The sequence below is a fragment of the Salvelinus sp. IW2-2015 genome, linkage group LG13 (genome assembly GCF_002910315.2).
Source record: "Salvelinus sp. IW2-2015 linkage group LG13, ASM291031v2, whole genome shotgun sequence".
NCBI classification, from domain to species: Eukaryota; Metazoa; Chordata; class Actinopteri; order Salmoniformes; family Salmonidae; genus Salvelinus; species Salvelinus sp. IW2-2015.
The window spans coordinates 38,883,172-38,908,033 of record NC_036853.1 but is presented as its reverse complement, the minus strand read 5'-3'; the positions used below and the strand labels follow the sequence as shown (position 1 = coordinate 38,908,033).

Here is a 24,862-nt window from a genome sequence, read left to right as displayed (position 1 = left end):
TGAAGGGTTAGGTAAGGGTTTAAGATTAGGGTCAAGTTAGGGTTTAGGGTAGGGTCATTCCAAAAATTCCAGATAGTACTGACCCTTTCGATACACCTTTCCACACGCCCACTATTTTCCTTTTGACATGTGGTCGCCAGATTGGGCTGCAGCATAGAGATAGATAGAGGGCTCATCTTTGTTTGCCTGACATTTCAAACTGAATTCTTCTGCTGCTCTCGTTCGCTACATACTTCAGTATGAGACTGCCATCATTGAAGTCGTTTGTAGTGATGTCAAAATGAGAGATGTTGTACAAAAACAAAGTCAGCGATTGGATKATCTTTAACCAATCAGAGTATCAAAGCCAATGACGAATTTTCAAACTCTGCTTTACCCATGTGTGTTCTGGCTCTGGCCCAACCCATTGGTTTCTGGGATCAGATCGTCTAGAATGGATTTCCATCTAGAAATTGTCGGGGAGGTACTCAGATCCAGACTCATTGTGGAGAAGAAAATATTGTCTGTGGGCGTAGTGTAGTGTTTGGCAAGAACAAGGAGTTTGGGTAGCCAGGCAACATCTTTCTATCTGTGCCACTATAGCAACTGTGACAGTATAGGCAGCGCCATTGAGGCTATCTCCATCTTTAAGTAGTCATTTTTCTTTTTCACAATTGGTTGATCCCTCCTGATGACCCAGTTGTACATGACTCCAACCGGGTCACCAGGAGGGTTCAGCCAATGAAGTTGGAAGTCCCACCCAGTTGACTACATTAGAATGGTGGACGCTCTCAATTGTGCTTCCCATGCTAAAACGTCATTTTGGCCACTGGAGACCTCTATAATTCTCTATGGTATAGTGTTTGCGCTTAAATATGACGCAATCAGTAAGCGACAGCAAACAATTGAGACCGATTGTTTGACATCGTTGTAGTAGCGGTGCAACTTGTTTCACTATTGCGGTAATGTATGTGCTTTTATGTGTTTCTATTGGCGAGTTATCGTTACTGGAAGAACGAGTTAAACTAGTGTTTCTGCGCAGACCGATCGCTTTTTCAGCCATGGAAATAACAGGAATAACCATTTGTGTTGGTAGCTAGTCAGCTTGCAATGCCAGCAAGCTTGTTCGCCCCTCCTACGTTATCGTGGCTCTTCTGTGTTTTGATACAACATTCACAGACATGACGACAAACAGTAGAGAAATAGCCTTGCCTTATCCAACACGCAAAAGTAGTTCCAAGTTATATTGTATACATGGCTGAGCGCCGAAGACGTGGATGTCGATTATGGCACCGCTCTGATTGAGGGGCTGGGTTAAATGCGAAGACACATTTCATTTGAATGCATCCAGTTGTACAGCTGACTAGGTATACCCCCTCCCCCCTTCCCTTCCCATACTAGCTAGGTAACTGGGGCGGCAGGTAGACTAGCGTTTAAGAACGTTGGGTAACCGAAAGGTCGCTGGTTCGAATTCCCAAGCCGACTATGTGCCTAATACGCCCTTAAGCAAGGCACTTAACCCTAATTGCCCKTGTAGTCGCCCTGGATGAGACCGTCTGCAAAAAAAAGACATATGTGAAACAAAATAAGAGTTTGCCAGTTTATAGTCCCATAAACGAGGTACCTCTGGTTGTCATTCATATGGGGAAACGGTTTTGGGATGAACGCCGAAAATAAGGTCTGAGGTTTAGATTAACACCGGTTTAGGAGATCGTATACGTTTTTTTCTATGAGAAGTCAGTTAACATGATCGTGAATTATGAAGCCATATGTGCTTTATGTACTCTTTTTTTTCTTTTTTTTTTACATACATGCTTAACAATTCAAAGTGACGTTAGCTGATTGATGATCTCTTGGAACAAAATTTATACGATCTCCTAAACCTGTGTTTACCTACCTTATTTTCAGCGTTTATCCAATAACCCCTTATCCAATAACCCCCCCCAATTTTACATTTATTACCCATGAAAATCTTTGTCCAACGAACCATGACGGAGTTAGTGCCTAGACGCCATTATTATTGCTCTCTCTATACCCCATGTCCCGGACTCAAGGTGCATATAAGTATGCCCCCAATCCACACCCACAGTGCGATTTCAACTTTTTTGTTGTTGGTCAGATTAACTTTTGTTTTTGTTGAATTTATATAACAACCTTGTTTAGCATTACTTTGTCCAAATATGGCATGATTCCACTATTTGTAGCCGTTTGCATCACTTTTAAATTGCGGGGCTTTTTTATTTTGAAAGCCAACAGAAAATTCCACTTGTGGCTAATCCTTATTGTGGCTAATTTCACATGGGCGGTAACTTGCTTGCAAGCTAACGTCCAACAGCAACTGAACTTGTCAGTGAGATGTTTTATTTCTTAGACATAATCATTATTAGTTGTAATACATGTTACTTTAGGAAAGGATTAGCCCTATAAATGGTATGCCAATATTAATTATAAACATTTATGTTTGAATATTGTCTTTATTTACGTAATATTGTCTTTATTTACATTAATGATAGACGGTAAATGTCAGAATCGTAAATATAAATGTCACATCAGTATCCTAGTTGTAGTGGAAGCAAAGAACAGATTACCTCAGACCTAACATGACGACCAAAATGGCTCCGCTTGTTGACTTTGTCTATTCCACCAGACATGATCAGGACAAGCAGGTTGAAATATCAAAACGAACTCTGAACCAACTATATTAATTTGGGGACAGCTTGAAACATTTATCTAGCCAGCTTGCTATTGCTAGCAATTTGTTCTGGGATATAAATATTGGCTTGTTTTACTTGAAATGTACAAGGTCTCTTTTTGCTGGATCTTTGTAGAATATCAACCAATTTTTAGTCACAAAGTTGTGTGTTCTCTACTCGGACAATGAGTCCACAGATAAAGGGGAAACCTATATKGTTTCTAGTAATCTCTACTAGTTCAGTCTTCTGTGGATTTATATGGTGGCGGCTGGTGAGGGGACAGGCTCATTGTAATGGCTGGAATGGAATTAATGGAACACTATCAAACACATATGGAAACCACATTTTTTTTACACTGTTCCATCTATTTCACTGCAGGAGCTGAGACTAATGTAGCTGCCTGAATGGCCCTGCATCCTCCCCCTACCTTCCAACCTCCACCTCTCTCCCTGATTCTGTCTCTCCTTTCATAAAACAAAACGAAGCCATAGACATGGATTGTTAACTACTGCATGTGTGTCATGGATAAAGAATGAGAAACATGGATTCGATTTACGTTCTTCTCGTCCTCCATGCTTCGGTTTTGTATTTTTTTAGCCCCTGCAGACAGGAAATTTGAGACCTATACGGGATGCTACCCTTCACAGCATAACCTTCACTCCAGATCAAAAATCCAAACCTACAACCTAATTTTGAACAAAATGACCTGGAAGGATTAAAGCTACCATCCAACCTGGAACTGAGACAGACCAGATACAACTTCAGTTAGCACTGGCGTGTGAGGTGAGGTGTCAAAGCCTTTGAGCCCAACAAATGGCAGGCTACCCCACCCAAATTCCAAGGCCTTGAAGCCCCCTCCTGCTGTTCAGAGACCATATATTGGCATTTTCTACAAGAGATCTGCCTCCAGAAAAAAGCTTCTTCCAAGTAGGTGTGACACCTACTTCCGTTGCCTGCTGCACTGCTGCTTGGATTCCACCTGGTGATCTGTTCACCGTCTGCCCTGGTTGTCTCCCCCTGGTACAGGTACCCCCCTGAGCTTTCGCTCGCCTCCAGCACACAGGCACTGTTGGGGCGAGTGACTCTGACCTTATAATGGCTAGCCCCAATTCGTTTATTTTTTTTCTTGTGCATTTTGCTATTTGTCTCATGACTCCTGCATGCTTTGTTGARTGAACTTTCTTGTTTACCCAACCGTGGGTCAGACTGTTTGTTCCCGCACTCGGGACTCTGACTCTCTATTGGTTACACGGATTCTTGGCCTCCCATCCTATTCTAACCACCTCTCGCCGGCTTTGTATTCATGTTACCGGATGAAATTGCTGTGTAATATGATTTTGTCTCCATCTGATGCACATTCAAATGTAATAAATCATCACTGCAGAGCTCTCCCTGTCCTATGCCGTTGATTGATTGTATTACTGTTGATATCTGGAAATGTGCATGTACACCCTGGCCCATCTACTTGTTGCTAGCCCCAATTCTGACTTGTGCTCTGATATGTTTCACTGATTTCTGCTCTTGTAAAAGCCTGGGTTTTCTGCACATTAACTCTAMAAGCTTCTTACCTAAAATGGATCAATTGAAAGTGTGGGTTCACAGCTCCAATCAAGGTTTTTGGTCATTACTGAGACGTGGTTAAGTAAGCGTGTTTTGAATACTGATGTTAACCTTTCTGGTTATAACCTTTCTTGGCAAGACAGATCTTCCAAAGTTGGAGTGGCAAACTTTACCAAGGATCACCTTCAGTACTCGGTTGTTTCCACCAAATCTGTCCCCAACAATTTTATTTGCTTGTTTTTAAGCGTTAAACTTTCAAATAGCTCTGACTGTTGACTGTTGCTGGGTGCTATCATCCTCCATCAGCACCGGCCTGTACCCTACCTGCACTAAGCTCTCTCCTGGTCCCTTACACTAAGTCTGAATTTGTACTGCTAGGTGACCTAAACTGGGACATGCTTAAACCACCTGACCAAGTCCTAAAGCAATGGGACTCCATAAATCTTTCTCAGATTATTACCAATCTCACAAGATATGACTCCAAACATCCAGAAAAGGCTACTCTCCTTGATGTTATCCTCACAAATAATCCTGATAGGTATCAGTTTGGTGTTTTTTGTAATGACCTTAGTGATCACTGTTTTACAGCTTGTGTTCCTAATGGCTGCTCAGTGAAACGACCTGTCCTGATTTGTCATAGACACTTGCTAAAAAAACGTTAATGAGCAAGCCTTCCTTCATGACCTGGCCTCTTTAAATTGATATAGAATCAGCTTGATTCCCCCCCCCCCCTTCTCTGTCGAAGATGCTTGGTCCTTATTTTTGGATCATTTTAGTGATATTGTTAACCTCTCTGGGATATGTGGGATGAAAGCGTCCCATATGGCCAACATCCAGTGACAATGCAGAGCGCCAAATTCAAATAAATTACTAGAAATATTTTACTTTCATGAAATCACACATGCAATACACCAAATTAAAGCTACACTTGTTGTGAATCCAGCCAACGTGTCAGATTTCAAAAAGGCTTTACGACGAAAGCACACCAAACGATTGTTAGGTCAGTACATGGTCACAGAAAAACACAGCCATTTTTCCAGCCAAAGAGAGGAGTCACAAAAAGCAGAAATAGAGAAAATTAATCACAAACCTTTGATCTTCATCAGATGACACTCTAGGACTTCATGTTACACAACACATGTATGTTTTGTTCGATAAAGTTCATATTTATATCCAAAAATCTGTMTACATTGGCGCATTACATTCAGTAATGTTTTGCTTCCAAAACATCCGGTGATTTTGCAGAGAGCCACATCAATTTACAGAAATACTCATCATAAATGTTGATGAAAATACAAGTGTTATGCATGGAACTTCTCCTAGATCCACTTCTCCTTAATGCAACCGCTGTGTCAGATTTCAAAAAATCTTTACGGAAAAAGCACACCATGCAATAATCTGAGTTCAGAGCCCAAACAAGCCATACAGATATCCGCCATGTTGTGGAGTCAACAAAGTCAGAAATAGCATTATAAATATTCACTTACCTTTGATCTTCATCAGAATGCACTCCCAGGAATCCCAGTTCCACAAATGTTTGATTTGTTCGATAAAGTCCATTTATGTCCAAATACCTCCTTTTTGTTTGCGCGTTTTAGTACACAATCCAAACTCACAACGCACGGGCAGGTCCAGGTGAAAGTTTAAACGAAAAGTCATATTACTGTTTGTAGGAACATGTAAAACTAAGTATAGACTCAATCTTTGGGATGTTTTTATCAAATCTTCAATAATGTTCCAACCGGAGAATTCCTTTGTCTGTAGAATTGCAATGGAACGGAAGCTACGTGAACGCGCATGACCAGCTCATGCCACTCTGGCAGACCTCTGACTCATTCAGCTCCCATTCCCCCCTCCTTCACAGTAGAAGCATCAAACAAGGTTCTAAAGACTGTTGACATCTAGTGGAAGCCTTAGGAAGTGCAATATGACCCCATTTCCACTATATTGGATAGGCAAAGACTTGAAAACCTACAAACCTCAGATTTCCCACTTCCTGGTTGGATTTTTCCTCAGGTTTTTGCCTGCCATATGAGTTCTGTTATACTCACAGACATCATTCAAACTGTTTTAAACTTCAGAGTGTTTTCTATCCAAATCTACTAATATATGCATATTCTAGCTTTTAGGACTGAGTAGCAGGCAGTTTACTCTGGGCACCTTTTTATCCAAGCTACTCAATACTGCCCCCCTGTCCCAAAGAAGTTAGCAAACACGCCCCCATAAAGATAAATTAGCATTAAAAACAATTTCAGCCCTTGGTTCGACTGATCTTGCAGATTTACTCCACCTCAAGAATTGCATTTGGCGAAGGCTCGACACATGCATACTCAGGCTGTGACAGGCTCTTGTTCAGGCAAATGAGAAATAAGTGCACTCAGGCTATCCGGAAGGCCAAAGTTAGTTACTTTAAGGAGCAGTTCTCTCTCTGTGGGTCTAACCCCAAAAAGTACTGGAAAAATGGTTAGACCTGGATCCTAACTGTTATAGGCCTATTTCTATTTTGCCCTGTTTATCAAAGCTTGTCAATAATCAACTGGCTTTCTTGATGTCTATAGTATTCTCTCTGGTTTCGGCTCAGGTTATGGATGTGTCACTGCAACCTTAATGGGCCTCAATGATGTCACCATTGCCCTTGATTCTAAGCAATGTTTTGCTGCTATTTTTATTGACTTGGCCAAAGCTTTTGATACGGTAGATCATTCCATTCTTGTGGGCCGGCTAAGGAGTATTGGTGTCTCTGAGGGGTCTTTTGATCTGGTTTGCTAACTACCTCAAAGAGTGCAGTGTATAACGTCAGAACATCTGCTGTCTCAGCCACTGCCTGTCACCAAGGGTGTACCCCAAGGCTTGATCCTCAGCCCCACGCTCTTCTCAATTTACATCAACAACATAGCTCAGGTAAGAAGTAGGAAGCTCTCTCATCCATTTATATGCTGATGATATACTTATACTCAGCTGGCCCCTCCCTGTATTTTGTGTTAAACGCTCTACAACAAAGCTTTCTTAGTGTCTAACAAGATTTCTCTCCCCTTAACCTTGTTCTCAACACCTCCAAAACAAAGGTCATGTGGTTTGGTAAGAAGAATGCCCCTCCCCACAGGTGTGATTATTACCTCCTGAGGGTTTGGAGCTTGAGGGAGTGACCTCATACAAGTACTTGGGAGTATGGCTAGATGGTACACTGTCCTTCTCTCAGCAGATGCTGAAGCTGCAGGCTAAAGTTAAATCTAGACTTGGTTTCCTCTATCGTAATCGCTCCTCTTTCATCCCAGCTGCCAAACTAACCCTGATTCAGATGACCATCTTACCCATGCTAGATTACGGGGATGTAATTTATAGATCGGCGGGTAAGGGTGCTCTCGTGCGGCTAGATGTTCTTTACCATTCGGCCATCATATTTTGCACCAATGCTCCTTCTAGGACACATCACTGCACTCCTATACTCTTCTGGTAATCTCTGTATACCTGTCGCAAGACCCACTGGTTGATGATTATTTATAAAACCGTCTTAGGCTTCACTCCCTACTCTTTGCTATCTGAGATTTCTACTGCAGCGGTCATCCTCCACATGCAACACCCGTTCTGCCAGTCACATTCTGATGAATGTTCCCAATGCACAGACATCCCTGGGTCGCTCATCTCTTCAGTTCGTTGCAGCAACGAACAGCACAGTTTTATCTCAATCTCTTCATTCAAAGACTCCATCACAGATACTCTTACTGACTGTTGTGGCTGATTTGCGTAATGTATTGTCTCTACCTTCCTGTCATTTGTGCTGTTTTTGTTCTTAATTGACTTGCCTAGTTAAAGAAATTCCATTCCAGCCGTTACAATGAGCCCGTCCTCCTATAGCTCTTTCTACCAGCCTCCACTACTGGTTGGCAACCAACTTCAAGGTGCATTACTGCAACTAACTGGACTGGAGTCTGGACCGCTCATCTTTCAATCACCCACATGGGTATATGCTCCTAAAAACCAATGATGAGATGGTGAGGCAGGACTTGCAGCGCGTCAAGTGTCTAAAATAGAACAAAATACAACCCAAGTTATATTTTAGTGGCTGGATATAGACGCTCGCTTAAAATGATTGAATAACATGTACGTGTACATTTATTTTGCAGCGCACGCAATGCGTCCGGTATGGTCAGCATGTAACTAGTGTGTATTGAAGTATCTTTTTTCCTGGGGGACTTTTGTTTTGAAGAGCCCCGATGCTCATTCTGAACGTCAACACGCATCACTTGCGGTACTGTTTTGGAAACATGAGTTCCTTTCATATTAGCAATAAATAATTTTCAGAACATGATGTTAAAGCTGTAATGTGACTTTTGGGGGACCCGATCAAATTCACCTAAATGTGTTTTATAGATCTGTCATTGAAAGCAAGTCCTAAGAAGCGATAGATCTGTTCTATGTGCGCTATTTCTATGCTTCCCATTAAGTTTATTTTTTTGCCTCTTAGTTTAGGTTTTGAACACCAGCTGAAAATACAATATTTTTGGTTATGGAAAAGATTTCACATGGTACAATGATTCTCTACACTACACTTGCTTGTCACAAACTAAAATCACTTGGTCACAAACTAAAATTACACAATCTATTAGATTTTTAGCAACCAAGAAATAGTGGAGCGATTTCTGCATAGTGCATCTTAAATTACTACACATGGCCATATCTCCATGTTACAGCGGGTGTTTACTGAAGACTGAGGCGGCACCTGTGCGAATTAGCTACGTAGTATGCTCAACACTTGTGTAGCGGAAGAAGGCCTTTTCACAAAACCGTCTGCTGCAGCGCAGCTGTGACAAAGCCGGTTAAAACAGTGTACAGAAAGTGTATATTTTCCATTTGTGAAATTATTTTGATGTGATATGAAAGTAAAGGGCTTTATGCTTCGAACTGTTTTTCAATTGAGAATCGATTCATGTTTAGATGGAGTTTTTGGCTGCCAGAGCCAGTCTACCTCTGAAAATAACCTATATCCTTGGACCTAAAGAAGTAACTGTCTGCTCTCCTACACTCCTTAAGAGTACGTTCTTGAGCTAGGAAAATATTAGATATCTGTGATGGGTGCAACGTTTGACAACGCAGYTCATACCACTTTCTTCTAATATGCCTAGCTATCTATCTACACAGTACCGTTGTCATCAAATTGCACAGTAGTACATTCATTTCACACATTGTTCATTTTACACATTTAGCCTAACACGGCTCTTTACTTGAATGCAGCTTCTTCCTAGGCTCCTAAGAAGATTTGTCCGAGCAGGTTGTGAGAAGACAACCCAAGGAACTGAACGCTTGTTGTTACGGTGTATGTTCACAAATCCGCCAATCRGGAGTACTGCTTAGGGAAGCATAGGCGGAGCAGCAAGGCCTAGTCCCTGAGAATCTACATTCTCCACCCATCAGAGACTGGGGTGACTCATCTAGAGTCCATCCACTGGGGAGCTCCATGGTTCAGGGCCCCTGAAGGGCTGGGACCAGCACTGAGGGCCAGAGGCAGCTGTGGTGAGATGGGGTAGGGGCTGAGGACAGAGGCATGGTTCATAACGGCTCAGGTGGGCACCTGCCGGCACAGGTGGGCACCAATGGCCGCTCTTCTGAGAGGAAGAGGACACCGAAGGCATGTGACTGCTGTGGGCCCAACTCTAAGCTCCATGATGGGAAGGCCCCACATGGGAAGAATCCGGGTGACAAGTCCCGACAACGCAGGGCCCAGCCGGGCAAGGGCCGGGCACTGGGGGAGACCCCTAAGAGAAAGGGTGGTCGCCCATCTTATAAGAAGACCCTGATGACAGAGGAGCAGGTAACAGCCATCCGAGAGGAGCTGAAGAAAGACTCTGCTGTGGAGCAGGTAACAAACTCTTTGGCTTCACCTGTAACCAACTCTGTTGGTCAACCCTTATTGAACTCTATGGGTCAGAAGTTAACGTACACTGTGGTTAAACTGGTGAATAAGTCTGTGGTTCAACCGGTAATGAAATCAGTGGTTGAGCATTTTACTGATTCAATGATAGAGCAGGAGAGAGCCTGTGAAGGGGCTGTGAGTGAGGGGGAGAAGGCCCCTGGTTCTGGTTCAGTCAAACAGCAGGTTATAGACCCTAAGATGGAGGTCATAAAGCAGCCCCAGGCTGGTGACCCAGCTGTCTTCCTTTCCAACGGTACATCAGCTGTCCCCAAAGAGGAACCAACAGACTGTAGCGCCCCTATGGAGGTGGAWCCATCAGCCATAGCCTGTGTTTCCCCAGGCATTATTCTGTGCCACACCCTCCACTCATTTGCCCTGTGGGACCACCGAGATTACTGCAAGATAGGAGTGTGGGCTCCAAGACCAGAGCAGGGAACTGCCACAGACCCAGCACAGCAGTCCCAGCCATCACCACAACAACCCAAACCAGAAGAGGGCATCCATGAAGGAATCAGAGACCTCATCCATGGTACTAGACTTTTATTATAACTATGATTTCAAATTTCACTGGATATAACCTTTTTACTTAAGGTGCCTGTCTCTCCCTCAGAGTTCCTGGAGCTCTTCTATGTGACGTACGGGAGTTTCATCCCCCTCAGTGAGACTGATGTCTTGGAGCACCTGAAGAACAAGTGTAACACGGACTTCAATGACAAGTATGAATCATGAGATGCCCCACAAACCAGTTTTACTTTCACCACTGATTTCCATTGTTATGCTGATTGCATCTGTTCTTTTGTCTACTTGTTATTCCATTTGACCTTTTGGTTTGACCTGTTTCATCGCTCTGTACCAGGAAGCTAAACATCCATTTAGAAGTTTTGAAGTACAAAGCGGGTCTAGCCTCCATCCCTATGAACTGCTTTAAAGTGGACTACAACAAGCACACTCTGACCCTGGAGGACCTGTCCACACTGGACGATCAAAACTGGGTCAACGACCAGGTAGCTATGGCCCATAGAAAACTGTGCTTGCTGCTTATAAACCTGATTCACGGTTTTATCTAACCTGAAATTCCAAAACTTTAGTACAGGCCCTATGTTCCACCAAGAATGACAAGGATTTAGTAAACATTTTCATTTTTCTTTGTCTTGTGTGTCTAGGTGATAAACATGTATGGCGAATTGATCATGGAGGCTACAGAGCACAAGGTGGGAGTACATTCCTAAGTGCATTCATTTTGGATCCTTGATCAGAATGTTCAACAAAGGGTTATTGGTAAAAGGGAGTTGTTAGGATGGCAGTCTTATGTTGGGTTTCCAAGGTTACTGAATTTTCTGTTTTCTCCCGCAGGTTCATTTCTTCAACAGCTTCTTTCACAGGCAGCTGGTGGCCAAAGGCTATGAAGGGGTTAAGAGATGGACCAAAAAGGTAAGCTGATGGTAGGTCAGATCATAAGCTCTGTAGTGCTGAGTGATTAACCAAAATTATTTATTTTGGTGGTTATTAAACAACTAATTGACTGATGTTAGATCAATTAATTGTGAGCCCAATGTGCCATTTCTCTAGAGAAATGTAATTATTAACGAGAGAAACCATGGACTCTGGGCTGAAGCAAGTTTTAGTTTTATTAAGCAAATATTCAACATAGTTCATTGCAGAAATGTGGTAATTAACAAAAATATAAATGCAACTATTTCAAAGATTTTACTGCGTTACAGAAAATCAGTCAATTGAAAAACTCTAATCTATGGATTTCACGTGACTGGGAATACAGATATGCATCTGTTGGTCACGGATGCCTGAAAAAAAAGAAATCTCGTCACAGTATTTTTGTGCGTTCAAATTGCCATTGATAAAATGCAGTTGTGTTCGTTGTTTGTAGCTTATGCCTGCCCATACCATAACCCCAACGCCACCATGGGGCACTCCGTTCACAATGTTGACATCAGAAAATTTCTCACCTACACGTGGTCTGCGGTTGTGAAGCCGGTTGGACGTACTGCCAAATTCTCTAAAATGACGTTGGTATGCTTATGGTATAGAAATTAATATTCAATTCTTTGCCAATAGCTCTGGTGGACATTCCTGCAGTCGGCACGCTGATTATTTGCTCCCTACAAAACTTATGACATATGTGGCGTTGTYACAACTGCACATGTTAGTGGCCTTTTATTGTCCCAGCACAAGGTGCACCTGTGTAATGATCATGCTGTTTWATCGGCTTCTTTATATGCCACACCTGTCGAGTGGATGGATTATCTTGACAAAGGAGAAATGCTCACTAACATGGATGTAAACAAATTTGTGCTTAATTGGTGAGAAATAAGCTTTTTGTGTGTTTGGAGCATTTCTGGTATCTTTTATTTCACCTCATGAAACACATGAAACATGGGACCAACACTTTACATGTTGTGTTCATTTTTGTTCAGTGTACAGTCGTGGCCAAAAGTTTTGAATGACACAAATATTAATTTCCACAAAGTTTGCTGCTTCAGTGTCTTTAGGTATTTTTGTCAGATGTTACACTGAAGTATAATTACAAGCATTTCATAAGTGTCAAAGGCTTTTATTGACAATTACATGAAGTTGATGCAAAGAGTCAATATTTGCAGTGTTGACCCTTCTTTTTCAAGACCTCTGCAATCCACCCTGGCATGCTGTCAATTAACTTCTGGGCCACATCCTGACTGATGGCAGCCCATTCTTGCATAATCAATGCTTGGAGTTTGTCAGAATTTGTGTGTTTTTGTTTGTCCACCCGCCTCTTGAGGATTGACCACAAGTTCTCAATGGGATTAAGGTCTTGGGAGTTTCCTGGCCATGGACCCAAAATATCGATGTTTTGTTCCCCGAGCCACTTGGAGCACCTTGCCATAAGGCAAAAGTGATAACTATCATACTGGAAAAGGCATTGTTCGTCACCAAACTGTTCCTGAATGGTTGGGAGAAGTTGCTCTCGGAGGATGTGTTGGTACCATTCTTTATTCATGGCTGTGTTCTTAGGCAAAATTGTGAGTGAGCCCACTCCCTTGGCTGAGAAGCAACCCCACACATGAATGGTCTCAGGATGCTTTACTGTTGGCATGACACAGGACTGATGGTAGCGCTTACCTTGTCTTCTCCGGACAAGCTTTTTTTCTGGATGCCCCAAGCAATTGGAAAGGGGATTCATCAGAGAAAATTACTTTACCCCAGTCCTCAGCAGTCCAATCCCTGTACCTTTTGCAGAATATCAGTCTGTCCCTGATGTTTTTCCTGGAGAGAAGTGGCTTCTTTGCTGCCCTTGACACCAGGCCATCCTCAGTCTTCGCCTCACTGTGCGTGCAGATGCACTCACACCTGCCTGCTGCCATTCCTGAGCAAGCTCTGTACTGGTGGTGCCCCGATCCCGCAGCTGAATCAACTTTAGGAGACTGTCCTGGCGCTTGCTGGACTTCCTTGGGCGCCCTGAAGCTGCCTTCACAACAATTGAACCGCTCTCCTTGAAGTTCTTGATGATCCGATAAATGGTTGATTTAGGAGCACCCCCCCCTAGTACAACTGAACTTGCACTTATTTTATCGATATGAGTGGGGGGAAAGGTGCTTGTGCGTTGACAAGGGGGATACCTAGTCAGCAGTACAACTGAAATGTGTCTCCTGCATTTAACCCAACTCCTCTGAATCAGATAAGCACACCAAAGACTGAAATACCGATAAATAAAATGAAGATGGCACTTCTAATCAAATTTTATTTGTCACATACACATGGTTAGCAGATGTTAATGCGATTGTAGCGAAATGCTTGTGCTTCTAGTTCTGACAATGCAGTAATAACCAACGAGTAATCTAACCTAACAATTCCACAACTACTACCTTATACACACAAGTGTAAAGGGATAAAGAATATGTACATAAAGATATAGGAATAAGTGATGGTACAGAACGGCATAGGCAAGATGCAGTAGATGGTATCGAGTACAGTATATACATATGAGATGAGTAATGTAGGGTATGTAAACACAAAAGTGCATAGTTTAAAGTGGCTAGTGATACATGTATTACATAAAGATGGCAAGATGCAGTATGTGGTATAGAGTACAGTATATACATTATATTAAGTGGCATTGTTTAAAGTGGCTAGTGATACATTTTTGATCAATTTCCATGATTTAAAGTGAGCTGGAGTTGAGTCACTATGTTGGCAGTAGCCACTCGATGTTAGTGGTGGCTGTTTAACAGTCTGATGGCCTTGAGATAGAAGCTGTTTTTCAGTCTCTCGGTCCCTGCTTTGATGCACCTGTACTGACCTCGCCTTCTGGATGATAGCAGGGTGAACAGGCAGTGGCTCGGGTGGTTGTCCTTGATCTTTATGGCCTTCCTGTGACATCGGGTGGTGTAGGTTTCCTGGAGGGCAGGTAGTTTGCCCCTGGTGATGCGTTGTGCAGACCTCACTACCCTCTGGAGAGCCTTACGGTTGTGGGCGGAGCAGTTGCCGTACCAGGCGGTGATACAGCCCGACAGGATGCTCTCGTTTGTGCATCTAGAAGTTTGTGTGCTTTTGGTGACCAGACGAATTTCTTCAGCCTCCTGAGGTTGAAGAGGKGCTGCTGCGCCTTCTTCACAACGCTGTCTGTGTGGGTGGACCAATTCAGTTTGTCCGTCATGTGTACGCCGAGGAACTTAAAACGTACTACCCTCTCCACTACTGACCCGTCGATGTGGATAGGGGGGTGCTCCCTCTGCTGTTTCCTGAAGTCCACAATCATCTCCTTTGTTTTGTTGACGTTGAGTGTGAGGTTATTTTCCTGACACCACACTCCGAGGGCCCTCACCTCCTCCCTGTAGGCCGTCTCGTCGTTGTTGGTAATCAAGCCTACCACTCTAAATGCCTATTTCACATGAGTCTGCTGAATTAGCAATAACTTTTCTTTAATTTTGATTTCATCACAAATTAAAATGTGGCATGGACTTGCCCATGAATTTGTTTCAGCATTGTCGCAATGAAGAGTTTGACTAGCCACACACGACATGCATGCACAGTTACAAACCTGCTAGAATTGGTGGCAGGCGGAGGAGCAATATCCATGGTCGTAGTATGGACGAAGCCTGAACTAGAATGTGACGCTAACTGAAACTGGCTAGCTTTTAGGAAACCTGAGTAGATATTGCTTGCTTCGGTGTATACCACTCGGCTCTCTCTCTCCGTTTGGCAGGTGGATCTGTTTTCCAAGAGTCTGCTGCTGATTCCTATCCACCTGGAGATCCACTGGTCCCTGATCACAGTAGACATGGCCAACCACCACATCCACTACTATGACTCGCAGGGCATCGTCTTCAAATACACCATAGAGGTAGGCTCACACACTTTACAGTCCTCTGCTGCTCAATGAAACTCACGCGTCTCTGAATTTCATCCTAGACTTGAGGAACATTGATTTGATAAGCATGGAAAATATTAACATTGGTCTACCTAGGCCCGCTGATTACTTTTTTTTGGGGGGGGGGGACTCAGTCGGGGTCTCAACTTAATGTTGAGTACAATTTAGAAATTTGGTTGTGCATCAGATGTCAATCAATTAGCCCATGACAGCAATTTGTTTGGGGGATTGGTAAATTAGTCTAGTCTAGTGGCCAGCGATATACATTTACGCTAAGCATGGTTGAATTACATCCAAGGTGGAGCCCATTGATCATCAGTTATCATAAACTCAGCAAAAAAAMAAGTCTCTTTTTCAGGACCCTGTCTTTCAAAGATAGTTCGTAAAAATCCAAATAAATTCACAGATCTCATTGTAAAGGGTTTAAACACTTTCTCATGCTTGTTCAATGAAACATAAACAAGTAATGAACATGCGGAACGGTCGTTAAGACACTAACAGCTTACAGACAGTAGGCAATTAAGGTCACAGTTATGGAAACTTAGGACGCTAAAGAGGCCTTTCTACTGACTGAAAAACACAAAGAAAGACCCCCAGGGTCCCTGCTCATCTGTGTGATTGTGCCTTAGGCATGCTGCAAGGAGGCATGAGGACTGCAGATGTGGCCAGGGCAATAAATTGCAATGTACATACTGTGAGATGCCTAGGACAGACAGCTTGTCCTCAGTGGCAGACATCCAAACATCACACCTGTGGGACAGGTACAGGATGGCAACAACAACTGCCCAAGTTACACCAGGAATGCACAATTCTTCCATCAGTGCTCAGACTGTCTGCAATAGGCTGAGAGCGGCTGGACTGAGGGCTTGTAGGCCTGTTGTAAGGCAGGTCCTCACCAGACATTGCCTGTGGGCACTAACCCACCGTCGCTGGACCAGACAGGACTGGCTAAAAGTGCTCTTCACTGAGGAGTTGCGGTTTTGTCTCACCAGGGGTGATGGTCGGATTCGCGTTTATCGTCGAAGGAATGAGCGTTACAGAGGCCTGTACTCTGGAGCGGGATCGATTTGGAGGTGGAGGGTCCGTCATGGTGTGGGGCGGTGTGTCACAGCATCGGACTGAGCTTTTTGTCATTGCAGGCAATCTGAACGCTGTGCGTTACAGGGAAGAAATCCTCCTCTCATGTGGTACCCTTCCTGCAGGTTCATCCTGACATGACCCTCCAGCAAGACAATGCCTGTATTGCTGTGGGTACAGACCTAGCAGCCAATGCGGCCTCATGAGTTCCCTTTTTTTGTGTGGCCCCCATCAGTTGCTCATCCCTGGTCTACCTAGTCCACATTTTGTAACTCAACCTTTTTTGTGAACTAAACCCTTGTTTTCCTCCTGTTATCGGCCCGACAGAACATCATGAGATACATCCTGGCTGAGGCGAAGGAGAAGAAACAAGCTACCTATCAGAATGGCTGGAAGATGATTATAAACAAGGTATTGTTTCAGATGGCACCATGTGACTGTTCTCTCTCAATTTCCAATTGGCTCTGTTTTGACTACTGTCTCTGGTTCTCACCCTCAGAGAATTCCTCAACAGAAGAACGACAGTGACTGTGGAGTCTTCGTATTGGAGGTGAGTAAAGAATTTCCCTCGTACTGCAAATTCCCCACACACACTGCTATGGTGAGTTTTTTTTTTTATTGAATTGTTTTATCTCTGCTTCTCTCACAGTACTGCAAGTGCCTGGCTTTAAAAGAACCGCTGCAGTTCACACAGGACGACATGCCCAACGTCCGCAAGAGGATTTACAAAGAGCTCTGTGACTGTAAACTGAGTGACTGACTGACCACAGCTGAGAAAGTACACCTGCCTTTCCAGTGAACCATGGGTTAACAACTGTTTGACCGTTATTGTACAAGGGCCATTAACYCTTTAAAAACACTACTGGAGCCAAGGAGAAACTGAAGGAACTGCTGTAGAGACAAGACATTTGACTGGTGACAGTCTTTTCTTCAGAGGGCCAGCGGTGCATATTCTGCAATAATTATTATTATTTTTTAATTGCCCTGTTTTTAACATCTTTAACGGGAGGGAGGGACCTGAGACTTTGAATTCCTTTGGGAGTTGAAGTCCACAAAGTTTCCATTGTTGACTGACTGACCTAGGTCTGGAGCTAACGCTGCTACTATGTTTCAGATGCCAGTAACGGACCTGTATGTGCTGATACCGTTTCCTAACTTCAGTTCTTGAAATGTAAACGGCAGATTATATGGGACATTAGGTGAAATTTGAAGGTTCTTGTTATATCATGTAATCTCCGCCTGACTAGTGCGGTACAGAACAAGAAGACTCATCAAAGGCTAGCTTTTAATTGAATGTACTGTTTTGTTACAACTTAATCTCAAACCGCTCTCTTGGGCTAGATTCAATCTGTATCACAGAAGATCCGCATTTTTAAAGGTAATTTCCAATTGAGCTGACATGCCGCATTTTACGTGATTGCAGTCTCTGCGAACGTAGGAACATTGCCTTGAAATGTAAATCGAGCTATAACGTGGATCTTTCCCGCTAGGGATTGAATCCAGCTCTTAGTTCTTGTGAAACTCCTTCGCATCAACAGCAGTTGAGACAAGGGCTTAGATTCAATGTGGAAGATCCGAACTATAGGGAGACTGCCTTTTTAAAGTTCAATGTTTCCGCATTCGGTAAACATTGCATCTGTCGGCTCAATCAAAATTACATTTACGTTGCGCCATTACATGGATCTTTCAGTAGTTAAGTGGGAAATATTTAGTTCCAGTTGGCCATGCTACTCCACTGAAAATGGCTTCATAAACACTGCTCTTTCTGCGTCTGTCAAATACTGTACACATTATTGTTTTTGAACAGCATATCTTGTGTACTGAGGAAGAAGTAATGCCTTTTTTTTGTATGAGGGGCTGGCAAGCTATGGTTCTCATTGGAGGACCACCAAGCACTTGCGCTGACTCAGTTGGTGTCAGTTACCCATCTGAGGGAGCTGGTCCACAGACTGGGTGTAGTTGGGGAAACGCTGCTGTAGAACATGCTGAATGAATCCCATCTATACCGTCTCATCCATTTCATTCAAGCACACTAGGTACCATTAGAGATCATGTTCACAGCACTCTCTGTACTAGGGTTAAATCTGTTTAATCTTCGTTGAGAGAGACTTTTTGGTTTTTATTTGATGTTCTTGATTTAAGCTGCTGTGGTAAAACCTAAAATATTGTATTGCAATATCTTGAAGTAATACAGGGTTATACTTACAAATAGATACCCAGAGGGGTTAAATTGGGATTCTCTAGATGTGAAAACTGTCCTCAAATTTCATTTTAATGGAAGTTCCCAATGTATGTGTCTCATCCTAAGCGGTGGCACAGTTTCCTTTCTAAGTTGACCCCTGAATACATTCATACACATGATGTAGCTTGTATGACTCAGGCATTCATTTTCTCTACTTACTCTATTACTCTGGGTTGTTGCATGAGGAGGATGCAACAACCCAGAGGCCCAGACACACCAAACTGAGGGGTATCCTACGACACAAGCTAGATCTACTCAGGGTTTTCTAAAGCTAACCAGCTTGTGTTAGCTTCACATTCCAGGTCTGGCTTTTTCTGTACTAGGACGGTGGATATTGCTTGTCCGCCTGCGGCTAACTCTAGCAGGCTTGTAACTGCGCGGGCTAGTCGAATGCCGAACTCTTCATTGAGACACTGAAACTTCAATCCATGGTGCAATCCGTGCCACATTTTTCATTTGTGCCAAAATTAAATCATGCAAATTCAGCAKGCTATACGCTCAATCCGAATGGTGTGAAAAGGCTTTTAGAAGTGCTGGCTTAATTGTATTATCGTTAATGCTGTCTTTGGTGTGCTTATCAATGCATAAGCACCTTTTTCCTTCCCACTCCTATTGCTAAAATAATTGTATCAATTTTATTTATCATACTAAACTTTTACTGTGTTAAGTTCAAATGCATTCTGTAAATACAAAATAATTTGATGGGTATTTTAACATGTTACTATAAAAAAATGGATTAATAAAATATTTAATCAGTCTTTTGCAAATTAAGGGGATGATAATCTTTGCGCAGGGGAGGGAATTTGATTTCAGTGGTCCTCAACTCGCTGCTCAGACACTTCATTCAGGATAAATGGAGTTTGCTGTGGAGCAGGTTAGTTTTGACGGATTTGTTGCCATAGAAATGTACCTGACTGAAAGGTGAGCCACATTCTTATAACTAGTTATCAGGAGTTGAGCTTCGAGTTGACAAGTTACCCCGCTAACTCCTCAAACCTGATTCGTAGGATAGCCGTCTGGAGCGATGGCCTTATGCTTTTGTATTTTTATTCTGTAAAGAAAGTAGTACTACTATTGTGACCGTGGCACTGTGACCTTTGTCAACTCAGCATATTGGTGACTGGATGGATCTCTGTTAACATTAACTGCTTTAGCAAACAGTGTCCCATGTGAGGATGTTTAATGATCAACTTATGGGCGGTGATGGGGTGGTTTGTAAAGTTACTTGAAGTGTAACAACTGTTTCTCTGACAGGAGTCTATGGGTGGTGATTCCATGATTCTCGGGCTGTTATTCAATCTGATCGCATGTTAGGCATTGTCTTTTTTTAAAGCAATTATCCCCCAAAAAATGACTTCTCATTTAGAAAAAAGCCTATGTGGCATTGATATGAGTTAGAAACATTTATTCTACTGTCAAAGTTGACTACAGTGTAAATAGGATAATTGTGGTCTTGTCTAAAACTTGAGTTTTGTGAGACTTGTGACTGTGTCACCACCTAAATGAAGGTTGGGTTTATTTCAATCCTGCCCACTGCTGGCCGCACACAAGTAATRATTAATTTGGAGTGCAGCTGCACGTGACCCGATCGTAATGACTGTGGTACATTTGGGATCACTTTGGATATCCCTATGGTGTTTTAGGGACCATTGGCAAATTACAAAATGTAAATGGTTAATATGTAAAAATTCCAATAGCTCTAAATTACAATGACTTAACCTCAAACCATCTATAAATTGTAGAAATTCATATAGTACTTCTGTACTGTTTACCACACTTGCCAAATATCGGAACTGAAATCACACTGATTGTGCTATAAAATATGCTTTTGATGTATATTGGATCAATTTCACTCATCTTGACTACTTTGAAACGTCATCCCCAGAGCTGCTGGACTGATCGGCACCATTTGATATATAGCATCTATATACACACACATCTTCAAATGCAATATTTTCCAAGACAGCTGGAACAATATGGCATCTGAGCTTGCATGAATGTTTATTTTATTTTATTGTCAACAGTGCCACAATGTGGCCAAACTCAACCATACTTTACAGGTTAGCTGTGTGCCAAATTGAATAACTGAGACAAATGGATCAAGATATAATAGTGCCCTTTATAGTGCCACCGTGGGGTCGACATGAATGTGCTTGCATATGTTGAGTGGTGACTGTGCTTGCAACATGAGTACCAAATTTGGTTACAATACGAATATCCTTGACTGAATTTTATATGCATTTGTGACAGACCARGCCCACACGAATGCTTATTGGTCACTATTGTTTGCCGTACTATCCTGGAATATAGTGTTTTTACAGACCTTGGTCCATAGATGCCATATCAGGTTTGTGCAGATTGMTCATTTGGTGCCAGAGGACTAGCGTTTTAAGTGTTTCACAAAATTCTAAATGGCAGAATATCCATCATTGTGGACCTTGAGGCAAATGTGTTCCTTGTGAAAAGGACCTATGTACCAAATTTCATGACTAGGTCACACAGATGTGACCTTTCAAAATGTGCATCTTCAATCGCTTTATTTGGCATGGCATTTCAAGAGGGGGTGTGGCCATATAAAGATGAGTCCTATCTCTATCTGTGCCATTATAGCTTCTGTGACAGTATGGGCAGTGACATTGAGGCTACAACCCATAGGAATTCCCACCCAGTTGACTACTTTAAAATGGTGGAAGCCCTTAATGGTGCTGCTGTTGGTCACAGATACCTTAAAAAAAAGGTAGGGGGCGTGGGTCAGAACCAGTCAGAATATGGTGTGACCCCCATTTGCCTCATGCAGTATGACACATCTCCTTCGCATAGTTGATCAGGCTGTTGATTGTGGGCTGTGGAATGTTGTCCCACTCCTCTTCAATGGCTGTGCGAAGTTGCTGGATATTGTCGGGAACTGCAACACGCTGCCGTACATGTCAAGCCAGAGCATTGCAAACATGCCCAATGGGTGACATGTCTGGTGAGTATGCAGGCCATGGAAGAACTGGGACATTTCCAGCTTCCAGGAATTGTGCACAGATCCTTGCAATATGGGGCTGTGCATTATCATGCTGATATACGAGGTGATGGAGGGGGATTAATTTTACGACAATGGTCCTCAGGATCTTGTCACGGGCATAGGCCTGGCTCCCCAGTGTCCCCACCTTAAGATGGCACTGACAGAGATGATCGCTTCGAGTTCTTAGGAAACTATGCAGTATTTAGTAGTTTTTATGTATTATTTCTTAGTGTTACCCCAGCAGAAGGGGCAGACGACGCGGCCACCTGGTCAGGCTCCGTAGCCGTGCACATTGCCCACCGCTTCCGAGTATTCTACTAGCCAATGTTCAGTCTCTTGACAACAAGGTAGATTAAATTTGAGCAAGGGTGYCCTTCCAGAGAGACATCAGAGATTGTAACATTCTCTGTTTCATGGAAACATGGCTCTCTCGGGATATGTTGTCGGAATCGGTTCAGCCATTGGCTTCTCCATGCATCGCACCGACAGAGATAAACACCTATTGAGGAAGGGCGGGGGTGTATGCTTCAGGATTAACGACTCATGGTGTAATCATAACATACAGGAACTCAAGTCGTTCTGCTCACCTGACCTAGAATTCCTTACAATCAAATGCTGGCCATTTTACCTACCAAGAGAATTCTCGTCAGTTAAGTCACAGCTGTGTACATTCCCCCTTAAGCAGACACCGAGATGGCCATCAAGGAACTTCACTGGAATATATGCAAACTGGAAACCATASATCCTGAGGCTGCATTTATTGTAGCTGGGGATTTTAACAAATACAATTTGAGTACAATTTGAGCTACCTAAAATTCTACAAGCATATTGATTGTAGTAACCGGGCTGGCAACACTGGAGCACAGCTACTCTAACTTCTGCGATGCATACAAGGCCCTCCCCTGCCCTTTGTTTGGCAAATCTGACCACCACTCCATTTTTCTTCTCCTTTCCTATAGGCAGAAACTCAAACAGGATGTACCCATGACAAGGACCAAACCGTTCAACGCTGGTCTGACCAATCGGAATCCACGCTTCAAAATTGTTTTGATCATGCTGACTGGCACGTTCCGGGTAGCCTCAGAATAATATTGATTTATACGCTGATTCTGTGTGTAAGTTTATAAGGAAGTGCATAGGAGATGTTGTACCCGCTGTGACTATTAAAACCTACCCAAACCAGAAAACGTGGATAGATGGTGGAATTCATGCAAAACAAAGCACAAGCCACCGCATTTAACCATGGAAAGATGACTGGGGATATGGCGGAATACAAACAGMGAAGTTATTCCCTCCCCAAGGCAATCAAACAYATGAAAAGTCCYTATAGGGACAAAGTGYAGTCGCAATTCAACGGTTTAGACACGAGACGTACAGTGCCTTGCAAAAGTATTCACCCCCTTGCCATTTTGCCTATTTTGTCATATTACAACCTGTAATTTTAAATAGATTTTTATTTGYATTTCATGTAATGGACATACACAAAATAGTCCAAATTGGTGAAGTGAAATTAAATAATTACTAATTTCTACAAAATAAGAGTGGTGCGTGAAGAATATGTWTTCACCCCCTTTGCTATGAAGCCCCTAAATAAGATCTGTTGCAACCAATTACCTTCAGAAGTCACATAATTAGTTAGATTGCACACAGGTGGACTTTATGTGTCACATGATCTCAGTGTATATATACATCTGTTCTGAAAGGCCCCAAAGTCTGCAACACCACTAAGCAAGGGGCACCACCAAGCAAGCGGCACTATGAAGACCAAGGAGCTCTCCAAACYGGTCAAGGACAAAGTTGTGGAGAATTACAGATCAGGGTTGGGTTATAAAAAAATATCAGAAACTTTGAACATCCCACGGAGCACCATTAAATCCATTATTTTAAAAAATGGAAAGAATATGGCACCACAACAAACCTGCCAAGAGAGGGCCGTCCACCAAAACTTACGGACTAGGCAAGGAGGGCATTAAACGGATAACCCTGAAAGAGCTGCAAAGCATCACAGCGGAGATTGGAATATCTGTTCATAGGACCACTTTAAGCCGTACACTCCACCGAGCTGGGCTTTARGGAAGAGTGGCCAGAAAAAAGCCATTGCTTAAAGTAAAAAATAAGCAAACACGTTTGGTGTTCGCCAAAAGGCATGTGGGAGACTCCCAAAACATATGGAAGAAGGTACTCTGGTCAGATGAGACTAAAATTAAGCTTTTTGGCCACCTCACGTCACCTCAAGAACACCATCCCCAGCCTCATGCTGTGGGGATGTTTTCATCGGCAGGGACTGGGAAACTGGTCAGAATTGAAGGAATTATGGATGGCGCTAAATACAGGGAAATTCTTGAGGGAAACCTGTTTCAGTCTTCCAGAGATTTGAGACTGGGACGGAGGTTCACCTTCCAGCAGGACAATGACCCTAAGCATACTGCTAAAGCAACACTTGACTGGTTTAAGGTGGAAACATTTTAAATGTCTTGGAATGGCCAAGTCAAAGCCCAGACCTCAGTCCAATTGAGATTGGTATGATGAAATGATACAAACCCCCCAAAAATCTATTTTAATTCCAGGTTGTAAGGCAACAAAATAGGAAAACTGCCAAGGAGGGGAATACTTTCGAAAGCCACTGTATTGTGGCAGGCTCTGCAGACAATAACGGACTACTAAAAGAAAATCGGTCACGTCACGGCNCTGCCAAGGAGGGGAATACTTTCGAAAGCCACTGTATTGTGGCAGGCTCTGCAGACAATAACGGACTACTAAAAGAAAATCGGTCACGTCACGGCACCGACATCTTGCTTCCAGACAAACTAAACGACACCTTTGCCCGCTTAGAGGATAAAACAGTGCCACCAATGCAGCGGGCCCTCCCTCTCCTTCTCTGTGGTCGACGTGAGTAATACATTTAAATGTGTTGACCCTCGCAAGGCTGCCGGCCCAGACGGCATCCCTAGCCACGTCCTCAGAGCATGCGTAGATCAGCTGGCTGGTGTGTCTACAGACATATTCAATCTCTCCCTATCCCCACATG

General features: G+C 43.1%; 1 protein-coding gene across 3 annotated transcripts; it reads left to right on the top strand.

Annotated features, from left to right (window-relative positions):
• The first annotated feature begins 835 nt into the window (after positions 1 to 835).
• On the top strand, positions 836 to 19,591 carry LOC111971427 (sentrin-specific protease 5). 3 transcript variants are annotated; one of them, XM_023998198.1, is made up of 10 exons: positions 836 to 941; positions 9,465 to 10,672; positions 10,754 to 10,859; positions 11,000 to 11,147; positions 11,307 to 11,354; positions 11,497 to 11,574; positions 15,341 to 15,478; positions 16,910 to 16,993; positions 17,082 to 17,132; positions 17,232 to 19,591. In XM_023998198.1, exons 2-10 carry the CDS (start codon positions 9,775 to 9,777, stop codon positions 17,340 to 17,342), a joined length of 1,662 nt encoding a protein of 553 aa, XP_023853966.1. In that variant the 5' UTR covers positions 836 to 941; positions 9,465 to 9,774; the 3' UTR covers positions 17,343 to 19,591. The 3 variants fall into 3 exon arrangements, with proteins under 3 accessions (XP_023853966.1, XP_023853967.1, XP_023853968.1); XM_023998199.2 differs by having other exon boundaries at positions 877 to 946; XM_023998200.1 differs by lacking the exon at positions 836 to 941 and adding an exon at positions 953 to 1,346.
• Positions 19,592 to 24,862: the final 5,271 nt, after the last annotated feature.